The sequence below is a fragment of the Dendronephthya gigantea genome, unplaced genomic scaffold, assembly GCF_004324835.1.
Source record: "Dendronephthya gigantea isolate DGI-Jeju-01 unplaced genomic scaffold, DenGig_1.0 000115F, whole genome shotgun sequence".
Lineage (NCBI taxonomy): Eukaryota > Metazoa > Cnidaria > Anthozoa > Malacalcyonacea > Nephtheidae > Dendronephthya > Dendronephthya gigantea.
Window position 1 is genome coordinate 395,545 of NW_021163125.1, and position 14,108 is coordinate 409,652.

The 14,108-nt window shown below is 36.2% G+C and overlaps 1 protein-coding gene across 1 annotated transcript; it reads right to left on the reverse strand.

Moving 5' to 3' along the window:
* Positions 1–1,656: 1,656 nt before the first annotated feature.
* On the reverse strand, positions 1,657–12,216 carry LOC114535271 (putative ankyrin repeat protein RF_0381). The gene is made up of 3 exons (XM_028556642.1): positions 12,131–12,216; positions 6,472–8,374; positions 1,657–4,513 (listed from the first exon to the last, which is right to left on the reverse strand). The coding sequence occupies exons 2-3, from the start codon at positions 8,275–8,277 to the stop codon at positions 3,644–3,646; spliced, it is 2,676 nt and encodes an 891-aa protein (XP_028412443.1). The 5' UTR covers positions 8,278–8,374; positions 12,131–12,216; the 3' UTR covers positions 1,657–3,643.
* Positions 12,217–14,108: the final 1,892 nt, after the last annotated feature.

Consider the following 14,108-nt stretch of genomic DNA (forward strand, 5'->3'; position numbering starts at 1 on the left):
TATATTCATTCAGATTTATCGACTCCTACACGGCAACCAGGCAGAACAGTACTTCTTTTTAATAACTTATCAACCTATGCATATATTTTATCATCAATTATGTAATGTATCACTGCTACCGCTTTACCATCACGCATAGCTGGTGCAAACTGAGCAAGAAGGGATTTTCTAGCAAAATTTAGCCTTTTATAGTTTCATTGTGTCTGTCTCACGTGTCCCTACCCATTTATAATCGTTCCGCATGATTAAAAGTGTTTTAACCAGTGCCTGTGACACTCGCGCTTTTTTTCCTGAAACGCGAAATAACGAATCACGTGACCTAAATTTTTCGCCTTCGCTGTTTGCCGTTTCAACGCCAAGATGAAAAAAAATCGTGACTAAGAATTTAATATGTTTTATAGGTTATCAAATTTTTAAATATTTTTTTTATTCTGAAAGATTTTGCATTTCAACTTTCTTATGTGCTTTTCTGCGACTTAAAGCTTATTAATTCCAGATTTGACCAATTTGCATATATTTACAATCAACAGCGTTGTAAGTCACGCACTGGTCCAAACTCTTTCCATATGTTTGCCCAGATTGGTGATCCTCTCTTCTGTACGTTGGGCCAACACCAGTGGCGCATCAACCACAGATCTACAGGGTGTCTCAGGCTTAATAGCTATATATGTATTCGTTGAAACTATTATTTACTGTAATCACATTCATTATTGACGCATTCATCAACGAACTTTTTCTAACAACTATATTATTTATGCGGGTTCCGTTTTTTTGGGACATGCACCCTGTAGAGCCTCCCGGACCTACGCTTAGGAGCCAGAGCATGCTGTGCCCAAGTCTATAGACTAAATAAATTACGTCTTCTAATCTGTAATTATTTACAAATTTACTTCAGATTGGTTTAGCGCAAGTATGCATGTGCGCTCCTTGAAGTTTCTTTGTGTTTATTTTTTTTAATTTTAGCTGAGTCTTTAAAAGCCGAAATGAGAATCTCCGGACTTTGAATTCCGCTATGTTCTGGAACAATGAGATTAGTACCCACTTACGGCGCTCGCGGAATAAGAACTTTTTTAAGAATCTAGGTAAAAATAATACTTGTAGTTTGTACGTATGAAGTTTGTTCTATAAAAATGTCCCAAGACGCGACATGTATAGTTCGCATAGCCGTCGACGATGTTCCTTTCCAAATTGATTGTTTTTACGTTCTTCTATCATGAATATATGAATATACTCCCCCCCCCCCCACATAAACCCACTTAACGATTTTTGGCTTTGGCCTCTCTCCCTCCTTTCTCTATATGCCATTGTGATTTGTAGATATAGCGACTTCCACGTGTGACCGTGATTAGGCCTTTAGATATACTTTTAGAAATTGGAATCGTGAATTAGTTATCAAGTAAACAGATGATAACAAACAAACAATAAAGATTTGTCGCAAGTATTTAATTACTACACATATAGAGAGTAGAATGCCTAGATTAACTATCTAAATACCAGTGGCGGATCTTGGAGGTGTGCAGAATAAATTTCAAAGCTTAATTTTAAATTCAAAACACCTTAATAACAACGCTATTGGTTATAGATTTGAAAAGAATATTTTTACATCAAATCTGCCAATGCGATTGCGATTTTAAGCTGTCGTAATTTATTCTGCAGTTATAGACCACACACAAAGAAATGTGAGTCAAAGATGTATAGAATAAAAGTATATTATATTACTAAAACGTTTACTGTCCAAATGTACAAACTTCCAACCCCTTCAAATTCATTCTACCGCGCATGTCCCTCCAGGCCAGACCACTGGCCAACACTGCACATCCCGCAGATCCGCCACTGCTAAAATACAGACTATAATTTATCAAAAAACGTTTAAGCATCAAAGAGTCCTAAAACGTCATAAAAAAGTCGGTATCTAGGAGTCCTAAAAAGAGGAGTTAATATGTTTCTCCGCGATAAAGTTAATATAAACTAACCATGCATAGACACACGCCATTAACGAATTAAACTGAATTAAACTGACAATCAGCCTGAACTAACTTGGGCTAGAAAGGATTAAAGTGCTACTGCAACGAAATTTTCGACCCCTTTTTTACTGGCTCAATTTAAAGTGCTCGCTTTCCTGATTTCATTTCTGAAAACAGAATCAAAATTGGCTTTCTCAAAAGATTTTTATAGCTCTCCAAAGTCGCGATTTTTGCCACTTCCTGTGCGAACTTTTGCTCCGCCATATTGTGGTTTGTGACGTAGAAAAGAGTACCGATTCTTAGCATGGCGTAAAAATACTAGTGTTAAGTAGCCTCGTCGACGAAGAAGCTGTGTTTCTTACAGTCCTTACTAAGCCAGTATTCATCAAAATTATTAAATATCTATACATATGTTCCTAACAAAAAGATGGATCGCCAAAGTCGAAGAAAATATTGAATTTTGTCCCGACTTTCTGTCTCATGGTGCGGTTCTTTGCGCGGCTAAGTCGATTTCAAAGATTCGTATATGACTCTTGTTTAGCAAGATCCCTTAAATAAAAGAGTATTGAAAGAAGATTCAGTGCATACATTTTATGTCTGAAGAATCGTAGCAAAAGTTGAAAGCTAACAGATATATAGGCAAAGGCTGATTTTATCATCAATGCGATACTTCGCGCGCACATGCATTAAAGATGAATTATAATGATGTTGGCCTTGGTGTCTTAATGTGCATCGCCAGTGTCGTCTCTTAAGACATTGAAGATCAATTTAAATCAGCAAGGATGGTGTTTCTTGAGTATTTACGTAGATAAACGGACCTGTGTTAGTGTGTGTTTGATATATTTGGATACGCGCTATTGCAAAACAGTGGCAATGTGGCATTTACAAATAGTGCAGTATCATATTACTGTTTATGGTTTGCGGGAATATATCGCATAGCATACACCAATATTATCAGTAACAAGGACATCATATCATTGCCTTCGTCTTCTTTTACTGAAAGCCTAAGCAGTTTTTTTAAGTTCTTCAAGATCGTCTTATGTAGGACTTTGTGGCATAAAGGACTTTGCGGCACAACATATACATGCTTATATATGGCATATATTACTACATTATATCCCTGTCAGCCGGGCCTAAGACTAATTTGAATTTTCTAACAAATCGGCGTATATTTTCAGACCCTTTACCAGGCATTCCTTGAATATATGTTAGGTAACAGACTTAACTTCCATTTCAAAATAAAATGATTTGGTTCTCCGCGTCAAGCTCGAAAATTCGAAGCGGACAACACACAAGCTATACATATTACCATAAGCCTCGAAACATCGGTACTCGTTATGACGTCACATCAGCAAACATAACGGCTATAAAAGTTCGCATTTGATACTGAGGTTTGAGGGCAAAATTAGTCAACTTCTACTTAACACACAAAAGTCATATATACATCAAATTGTTTCTAAAAGGCTGAATATTTGTTTAGGCTAATAAAAATGGAGTCGAAAAATTCGTTGCAGTAGCACTTTAATTAATTGAAACAAACTTCGCAGATAATATGTCTGACGGATGACCCGCCTTTTTAATGGTGTTATTCACAAAGATTATCAAAAGAACTATAACAACAACAGAAGAATACTGGAGTTGTTTTGAGAAATATGAGATGCCCAAGAACACAAATTATTTCATTTACGTTTAACACGTGACAATCGATGTTGTGGTCTTCTTCTCTGCTGTGTTCGTTGTGTCTCGGTGAAAAAAGAATTCCTCATTGCTTCGTCAGCATATGGTCTATCATCAATCTTGTGACTAATCAGCCACAACACTAACTTTTGAGCTTCGCGGTCATCAAGTTTCTTCAAATTGACAGGATTACCCTCTAAAATATTTTTCATTCGATCTAACTCAGATCCAAAAGGGTGTTCACCTTTAGTTAAGACGTAGAAAGCAATCATACCCGCGACCTGGACATCTGATTTCTTTTTAAAACGACCCTTTTCTTTTTTAACTATTGCTTCAATTACTTCTGGTGGCATCCATCCACGAGTACCTTTAGCATCTGTTTCAACTGTCGTTTCTTCTTCATTAAGAACACGGCTTATTCCAAAGTCTGCCAATTTCATGCGACCCTCGATATCAACCAGAATATTTGATGGTTTTAGATCTCTGTGCAATATTCCTTTATCATGAAGAAATGCGAGTCCGGATAAAATTTCCCAAATCATTCGTGGACCACGCTTTCGTAGATATTCAATTTTAGATGCATCAACAAGTTCCCTCAAGTTTTCTTCGCAAAGATCAACAATAAGATACATAAAATCATCGCCACGGTAAAAATGACGATAGTGCACAATAAATTTACATCTGTTAGTTTTTATGAGACTCATTATTGTCTTTTCATTTTCAACTGTTTTATCCTCACTTTGTACTAAAATTCTCTTAACGGCAACTTCACTTCCATCTTTCATGAGACCAACATAGACACGTGAACCACCACAACCATCGCCAATTTTGAGTTCATTTTTTGCCACAAAAGCCTGCATCGGTACTTCAGTCTATGGAACAAACAACATATTTTCTATCATGAGTAGGAACTAGGGATTCAAGTTTTGAGGCTGTTTCGATGTTTAATCACCGAATGTCCGTCCTAACTTATAACCAACTTTGATTCTCAATGACATGCTGACATGGTTAATTACATATCTGCTATACATACCTATATGTATATCAAACCTTACAATCAGGATTATCACTTCTCAGTACTAGTAAAATCTAGAGTACAAGGTTAAACATAACTCGAAATCAAGGTTAAACATAACTCGAATCTTGGTTGTGTTGAGTTACAACCAAGCGTCGAATCACAAATGGATTAAAATTTTCACTCAAATTGTTTGTAACATTTTCATTTAATACGCTATGATTCCTCAGGGTATTTTTTTGGGAAAAACCTTTATCCTCTAACCAGTTATAAAATGAAGCGTTCTTGTTTTATATTGAAGATCTTGAAAATTTATTATAGACGCGTTAGCTTAATATATGGTAATTGCACTGAGTGGAGTGTAATTTGGAGTGAAATCAAACGCCTGATTACAAAATGGCACGACCGCAAAGCGGGAGTGCGATTTGTAATCACAAGTTTGATCTCACACCAAAATTGCACGACACGAAGTGCAATTTCCACTTTATTATATGCATTTTGAAATCATACAAAAAATTAAACAAATTCAAAACGATTTATTGGCTGAAAGAACCGTAAAGGGTGTAAAATGTGAGGAATTTTCGTCTATTTTTGTCAAGAAATTTTGCAGGTCACTTAAAAATCAGAATAATAAAATTTTGTGCCATTTTCCCCTGTAATTTGATTGGTTAGTTACACTGAAATACTAAATCTGATTGGTTATTGTTGGGCAGAGCTTCAATCCTATTGGTTTATGAATGATGTGATTAATGCTCAAAAATAGTGCAATTTGGAAATCAAATACACCATTTTTAATCAATCAGATTGCAAGAAACACCATTGATTTAAAAATGAATATAATAAAAGGAAAAATTATACTCCAAATCACATTAGCCACAATCTTGTCATGGCAACTGGAGCAATTTCGGAGTAAACAGGTTTCAATACATCGTGTATGTGTCTGTTCGTCAAGTAGAAAAATTTCAACTTTATGATGTCTATTTTAAAAGTTTAATAATTTTGAAAAAAATTGAGCAAGATACATACATAATATATAATAATGAACATAAACAGTGCCAGCGCACCGTGCGGTTTATGTCAGCTGAAACGTCTATTCGCATAATTCACGCATGAATTGAACCCCAATATAAAAAATACCAGGCCATAGTTCGTCAAAATATAGATGTATATTTACCATATATTATTGAGTGCTGTCTTGCGCAGTTCAATAAAAATCGAATTTTGCGGGGGTAATTAAATTCCTGGCTTTATATAACACATAACACATACATGTACGCATCATGAAAATAAAATGCTTTAAAAACCCATAGTAACGACCGAGATTTTTCGATACTTTTTTGCAAACTTTGGAAAAGCTTGAAGATTTTTTAATCAGAAAACTGAAATCTTTTAATCTCCTTCCAATCACTGAATATTTTACAATAGGTTACTACAAAAATAACTGACTGCATGTCCGACTAACGAACTGACTGATGTGAATTTTCACCACTTACCATAATATTGAAAAGAAAAAAAAAACCCTAGACAAAATTTTTCAAAATATCTTTCATCTTTACAAGCTAGGCTATTGCGGAAGTGAATATTGAAATAATCTCCATTTAATTTACGAAGTCTATATATATCTCGCTATCGTAGCCAAACGGCCTGAACGCTAAAGGATAAATAAAACCTAATTGCTTTAGTCGCAGTCTGCATGCATGGTAACGTAATTTTGATGCTGCTAACCGTCTACGAAAATCTCCTGATAACCTTTTGTATACTAGTGACTACGCAAACATGTTAAAACAACTTCATATAATTTATTCTAAATATTACCTTTTCTAACTGCTTACAGTCCGTTGTTTTCAACCTCTGAATTTTCTCACGATGTTTTACGGATCTTTTAAGTGTAGTCGTAATTTCAACATGGTCATTGAAAATACTCCATTCAAGAAGATACATTTGCCTTCCTTTAACAGGGAAAGTCCCGGATCTCCACACAACGTTCTTTTCCAACAGAAGCTTTACCAAATGAACTGAATTATTTACAACAGCTATCTTCAGGACGTCAAATCCAAGAGTATGAACACTGATTTTACTGTTCAGAGTAACGTCAGCACCCTGCTCAACTAAATACTTGACAATTTCTAATACACAAAAATCGACAGCAGTGTGCAAGACTGACAATCCATTAGCACCTTTACCATTTACATCAGCGCCCTGTTCAACAAGATATCTCACAATGCTAAATTCACCATCTCTCACAGCATGATGTAGAACTCCCTTTCCATTTACATCAGCGCCGTTTTCAACTAGATAATTAACTATTTCTAGCCCACCTCTAGTAACAGCCCTGCTCAGAACTGTCCTCCCGGAAGTATCCTTGCTATTTACATCAGCGCCATGTTCAACAAGGTATTTCACCATTCCTAGGTTACTTTTAAAAACAGCGTTGTTCAAGACTGTCTCACCATCAGTATCCTTGCTATTTACACCAGCGCCCATTTCGACAAGAAGTTTTACCATTTCTAACGTACCATTATTAACAGCATTTCGCAGCACTGTCCAACCATTAGTTTTCTTACCATTTACATCGGCGCCATGTTCAACAAGATATTTTACGACTTCTACGTTATGCATAGCAACTGCACTTTGAAGCACTGCCCAACCGTCAGTTTTCCTACCATTTACATCGGCGCCATGTTCAACAAGATATTTCACTATTTCTAGCGTGCCTTTAGTGGCAGCACTGTGCAGGACTGTCCGCCCGGTAGTATCCTTGCTATTTATATCAGCGCCATGTTCAACAAGATATTTTACCATTTCTAAATTATTTTTAGAAAGAGCGTAGTTCAAGACTGCCCTCCCGTCAGTATCCTTGCTATTTACTCCAGCTCCCTTTTCGACAAGATATTTTACCATTTCTAGCGCACCTTTGGTAACAGCAGTGTGTAGCACTGTCTTCCCGTTACTATCCTTTCCATTTACACCAGCGCCATGTTCAACAAGATATTCTACAATATCTGGCCTACCTGTAGTTACAGCATATTTCAGCGCTGTCCACCCTCCTCTATCCATTCCATTTACATCAGCGCCAAGTTCAATAAGATATTCTACAATTTCCAGCCTACCTGTATTAACAGCATAGTTTAGCGCTGTCCACCCTTCTCTATTCATTCCATTTAGATCAGCGCCATGTTCAACAAGATATTTTACCATTCCTGTGTTATTTTTTGAAAGAGCGTTGTTCAAAACGGTCCCTCCGTTAGTATCCTCGCTATTTACACCAGCTCCCTTTTCGACAAGATATTTTACAATTTCTAGCGAACCTTTGGTAACAGCAGTGTGTAGCACTGTCTTCTCGTCAGTATCCTTTCCATTTACACCAGCGCCATGTTCAACAAGATATTCTACAATTTCCAGCCTACCTGTAGCAACAGCATACTTTAGCGCTGTCCAACCTCTTCTGTCCTTTTCATTTACATCAACGCCACATTGTTCAACAAAATATTTGACAATTTCTGTTACGCCAACACCAACAGCATGATGTAAAGCAGTTTTGCCCAACTCATCTTTGCAGCTTAAATCAGTACCACAATATTTAACCAAAAATTTCACAACTGCTAATGATGGAGACTGCATTGCACTCTGAGAAGCTATTTGATCATAAAGAAAATGTTTCGGACCATATTCGCAGACATTTATATTCTTGCACTTGCTTCTTGTTCGTTACAAATTCCTATTATAAACGTGAATGATGTAAATATGAGGCGATATAATTTCGAGGGGGGCTTGACCCGTTCAGAATATACTTTAATTGCAAATGTGTAGTTTGTATTAGTTCTATTTTTTCCAGGGTATTAGCAATATTGTTTTATTCTTGCTATCAGTTAAACTCGACCTGCTGATTACTAATGTTTTACCCAAACTGTTTTGTTCTTGACTGATTTATTTCATGGTAAATATTCAGTTCGTTCGCCATCTTAGACCGAATTTCCAAAAAAATCTTTTGGTAACTGGGCATTTGTGACGTCGGGTGCAGGGTAGATCAAATATATTGGAAGAAAAAATTTCAGTATGTGATAATGCAAAGACTCAGGTGTGTATATTAAATGTATATGTGATGTTGCTACTCTGAGTCACCAACCGGGCAAGCTGAAAAATTATCTTGACCACGGGGGGGGGGGGGAGGATTTCGGGGCTATCGCTTGTGGCTACTATGATTTTATCCGACCTACTGGTGAGTGTTCAGAAGATATGTGGAAATGTGCCGATACTACAATTTCAGACGTCATTCCTAAACACAGCAATACTGAGCAAACAGCAGCTGTTAATAAAATTGTTAACTGATCCGAATCAAACGTGATCAAATGGGGGTTTCATTGCTATAACTATAATTGCTCAATACAGCAGCACACACGAATATAGCAAAATTTGTATGCTTTTTGTAGCAGGGTTGTAGTTCATTGTACTTTCAATATAACAATAGAGTTCATATTCGCGGGCATAAATGTGTTTTTGGCCCGATTCGATTTCAAGATGTGTTCTAAACTGAGGAAGGCGGTCAGCATGGGTTGTACTCTCCAAATCCACAACCCAAATATATATATTTATATTATTTGTATTTGATGTATTTCACTATAAATCTGAATGTGTTATGTGATAGACGACATTATAATTTGATTTATAAACTACGTTTTCATAATGACAAAAAATCAAATCAAAATATTCGCGTGCAAAAGCCAGTCGAGGCGTAAAATAAAACTTCGGAAGTTGTATGAGACGTCTGATGTTATATTTCATGCTAAAGAATAGTTAAAATAATTTACCATAACGCTGACTAAAGATGAGTAACTTAACTTCGAAAAAAATGTAAAAATCTTGTAAAAAACTTTGATTCTTTAAAAATATACGGCCGTTGCGACTTCCTATGACTACCGTGCTTCCACGCCCAGAAAAATATTTTTATACTTCTTTTCTCACATACCATGTACTCTCCAAGCCCTCAACCCACATAAATTTTCTAACTCTCATGTTACTATCCCTATGCTCAACTAATTTCGTTTAACCGAGGCGACGGATTGCTGCATGCATGTATTTCTAGTAGTAGGCACTGAAGCGTCACAGCCGGTTTTCTGAAATGAACTGTAATATACTGTATACAGCTTGGGTGTCCCAAAAAACGTCCCCTCTATTGAAATCAAGCCTTTGTTAGAATCTGATTGCTTTAATATTAAGATGAACCCAATTGAATAGTAAGATGCTTTATTTGAATGCCTCAACCTAATAACTATGCTATTTACGCACTACTGCTTTGATCATGCATTCAAATTCCAACAAAAGCTTCATTTGAAAAGGGGGGACTTTTTTGGGGGACACCCTGTACAGGATGTATATAAAAAAGAAGACCTTTACAAATTAATCTATTGTTATACCTGGCCATCAGGCATCACTATGCTAAGCCTATTTATGCATGATGTATAAAATATTGAAAGCTTTGTGCATATATTACACATATCCTTGTTACAAGCATAAAAGCCTTTCTTCATGCAACTGAAAATTTGACATAACTTCTAAAAAGCAAAATTATGCGCAATAATGCATGGTCAAATCGTTCAGTTTTCTCGTCCAGACCTATATCCAGACGTAAAGTACAGCTGTGTTACAAAATGCGTTTTGAGAAAGGTTCTTGATTGAAATCCACCGGTGGAAAGCACAACCTTGAAAAACGCCGGTGCGAAATTAATGAGCAGTAATATTAATTCGTGACATGCATTAGATTTTAGTCGATTGTTTGCCCACCTGTGGGCTTAGCAAATTGATCAGGGGCCGGTTGTTCGAAAGGTGGATAAGTCGCTATCCAACGGATAGGTTTTATCCAGCGTGTGATTTGCGTTGCACGAAGCTTGGATAACTTTATCCAGCCGATAACACTGAGAACATTTACGATAAAAAAGGACAAAAATGCAATATTCCTGTTACTGTGTTTCAACAAACTAATGCACATGATTGTACACACTATTAAAAATGTTTTCGAAGTGCAATCCAGCCAATGTTTATATATTTGTCGCAGCAGCGTTTCACGTTGCCTACGGCAACACATTCCGTTCCGAGCGGCGATTTTTTTGGACATCCTCACATTGATAACAGGCGTTAAATTATTATATATACGCTTCTAATCAGTTTATAAAAAGCGATTACATATGCAAAGAAAGATACAACCTATTCCAAGGAGACTTGCTAATATCTAATTAATTTCACTCACGCAATAGACAAGTATAGACAACAAGGCTACGAATTTTGTTCTCCGCCAGGTATTATAGCCAACCAAAACATTAAAATAGTGTTCCTACATTTGTAATGGAACCGAAAGGCAAAGCGTCGCAAGGTCAAGGAATAAAATTGCAATGTGCATATTTAATAAAATCACTATTATGTGAAGTGCAAAGTTTTTTCCATTCTGTAACTACTCGAGACTTCATAATGATTATGAATTAAAATTTATAAATGCCTAGCAAAAGCAACAGCTGACGTTGTGGTACGAACTTCAAGATAATCCTGTTTTCTCCTGGTAAATTTTAACTTATCTATTGGATAGCTACCCATCAACTACCCATGCTTCGTGCGACACGTTTTTATCCAATAGATAACTATCCACTGGATAGCAGATTTATCCGCTGGATAGGACTTATCCGATGGATAAGTTATCCATCTTTCGAACAACCGGCCCTAGGCATTTAAATTATAGCAATAGTTTAATTTCCAAACTTAAAAGGTCTTCTTTTTTATACACTCTGTATTATACAAAAAGTTTAAAGACAATAGACAAAAACTGCGTGTATATACAAGACAAAATGGTATGCGGCTCAAACTTATAGATAAAGATAGAGTGTATGAGAAAGAAGTTATATAGTGTGTGAAATATTAGCAATGTTAATACATAAACGGAACAGGAGAATAATTTATTTCGAACATTAACTACGGTGAAGCAACTGACTAACACACGACCATTTACATTTGTGAACGGATATTACACACTTTTATAATCTATAACATTCTAGACTCGAAGTGGATGTCATGTATATGCAAACAAATGGTTTGTTTGCATTTTGAACTTCGATAATTTTTAAAATACCATGTGCTGTGTGAATATCCAACAACATTTAGGTTCGCTATACGCTGCTAAATGAATATATGAACTAGTGTTTATGTTCAGATCTATAGAAGCCAATTGACAAAGAGTGCATGGACCTTAATCGTAAAATTAATAGTCCTTAAGATTTGAAATAGCTAGACCTCTGCGGTAAAGATGAACGCTGCTGTCGTTGATATACAATTCACATAGTATCTCAATCACACACGAATGCGACACACAATACTTCGCACAAATATGTTCCTCGTCTGGATCATAATATTAAACCTGACTGCTAGGCGCTTCCGAATCGGTGTCGTGTCGTGCTGAAGTAAATAACTGTGCTATAATCTATTTACTTACCTTCGATGGTTTATGTCCTACATCATAATAGCGTCGATCGATACAGCACCAAAACCGAAGCAAATGTATTGGATAAAATTCCTGTCATCTACGACAAACCAAATTGGCAAAGCTAATAAATTAATAATCTTCGAAGAAAACAATTATTACACAATCCTAATGCAATCTCGATTGTGATTGGCTAAAAACCTACAAATAATTCTCAATGCTTTGCCACCTGCACGAAATTGAAAATTACCCGTAGGTGACTTAATTTTTTGCCGGTAGTTTGTTGTCAATAATGGCACAGGCTTTCTCTCTAAAAAATAAATGCATAATAAAACAATTATTGAATTCCGATAGATGACACGTGTAACATTGCGAAAGACAGGCTGCTCTCAGATGATACGCTGTCTAAAATGTCTAGCCTTTCTTCCGGAAGTATATATGAACTACTGAAATTGTGCTTGAATACAACTAATTTTCAGTGGCGTGAGAAATGCTAGGTGCAAACACCTTGTGCTCCTATGGGTAGTCCTTTATCACCAGTTATGGCCTATTTATTCCTGGAAGAATTTGAAAAGAATTTGAATTTCTCAATTTCTTCTGCGAATGTCTTACGGAATTTGTTTCAGTTTCGAAGTTGTTAATGGCCTTCTCAACGCTGTATCATTCCCAATACAAGCGGACAGTTTTTACTTGCAATATAAGCGGTCAAGCAACTGGTGGCATTTTACCAACATAGAGAAATTTAATTACCCTCATGAAGGCCCGGTTTAACGGACTGAAAGCTTTGCAGTATTAAATACTTACGTGGTGTACCTACAAACTAACTAAACTAATTTATTTATTTAATTGATGTCGCCATGTATGCAAACGTACAAGAATATTATAAAAAATTTGCTCAACTTGACTTCTCTTAAAAGAAAATATGCATATATTTCGCTAGCTAGCATTTCTCTGCAGGAGGAAATCCAGCCGAAGCCAACTTACCGTGCCAGAATTGTGGCTAATTGCCTTTAATTGCATGATAATATTCAAAGAATTCTGGTCTTTATAGTTAAATAATGTTGTGAGACTTCGTAATAAATAAGGGTTTTTCTTCGTTTTCTGGTTTCTTGTTTTAAGTGAGTGATCATCACAGCAGCAATAACGAATGCCACTGACGACAGCGGAGATAGTCAGCGATGATGGTAGGTTTGTTAGAATGTAGATTACAAAGATCTTTATTTAACATATCGTCAATGTTGTAGGGTATAAACCATTCAAGGTAGGAAATTGATAAATAACTTTGTGTAATATCACAGTAATTTGTTTGAGTAACGACAGTTTTCAGAAGCCATAGGAAATTTTGTGAAATGCAGCGCATTTGTCAGGATTGTGTATCAGTGTATGGTCTAATTACTTAATTCAACATGGCTTTTATCGATTGCTACGCAAGACGAATTTTATATATATGAGTGACTTGGGCAATGCTCATGCTAAACTTAGAGATCTCGATCTATCTCACCAAGAATCAATCTGCAATGGCTATCCTGAGAAACGCGCGCTAAATTGATGGGTTCATAATTATTCGCAAATTCGTAGCTGTGTGACTGCCGGATTTCATTCAAAAGCGAATGTTGTTACGGTGATTGAAAATGCATCATTATACAACCACAATTAAGCCTGGTTTCCATTTAATCGTAAATGTGTCGTGAACAAGTGATTTTAACCGATGACAAAGTTCATGCACATATAAATTTATCTTGTTGGCTGCACATGCACACATGGAAATACTAAGTACCTCAGCCTCTATGGCATGTTCACGACACTTGATTAAATGGAAACCAGGCAACACGTCAAGGTATTTGACGAATTAGAATATTGCTACGTGTTTGCAGTGAACAATGATAATTTACATGCAAAGAATAAGGAGTAAATTGCCTGCTTAATGGCGTGGGAAAACGGGTGATGTTTACTTCACTTTTATGACTGTATTTGTTACGGAAAAATTGAA

Excerpts from the sequence above, each read along its gene's own strand:
- LOC114535271 (XM_028556642.1), bottom strand. The coding sequence starts at position 8,277 with ATGCAGTCTCCATCATTAGCAGTTGTGAAATTTTTGGTTAAATATTGT. Across the intron at positions 4,514-6,471 it reads ACTGTAAGCAGTTAGAAAAG|ACTGAAGTACCGATGCAGGC; the intron begins GTAATATTTAGA and ends TTTGTTCCATAG.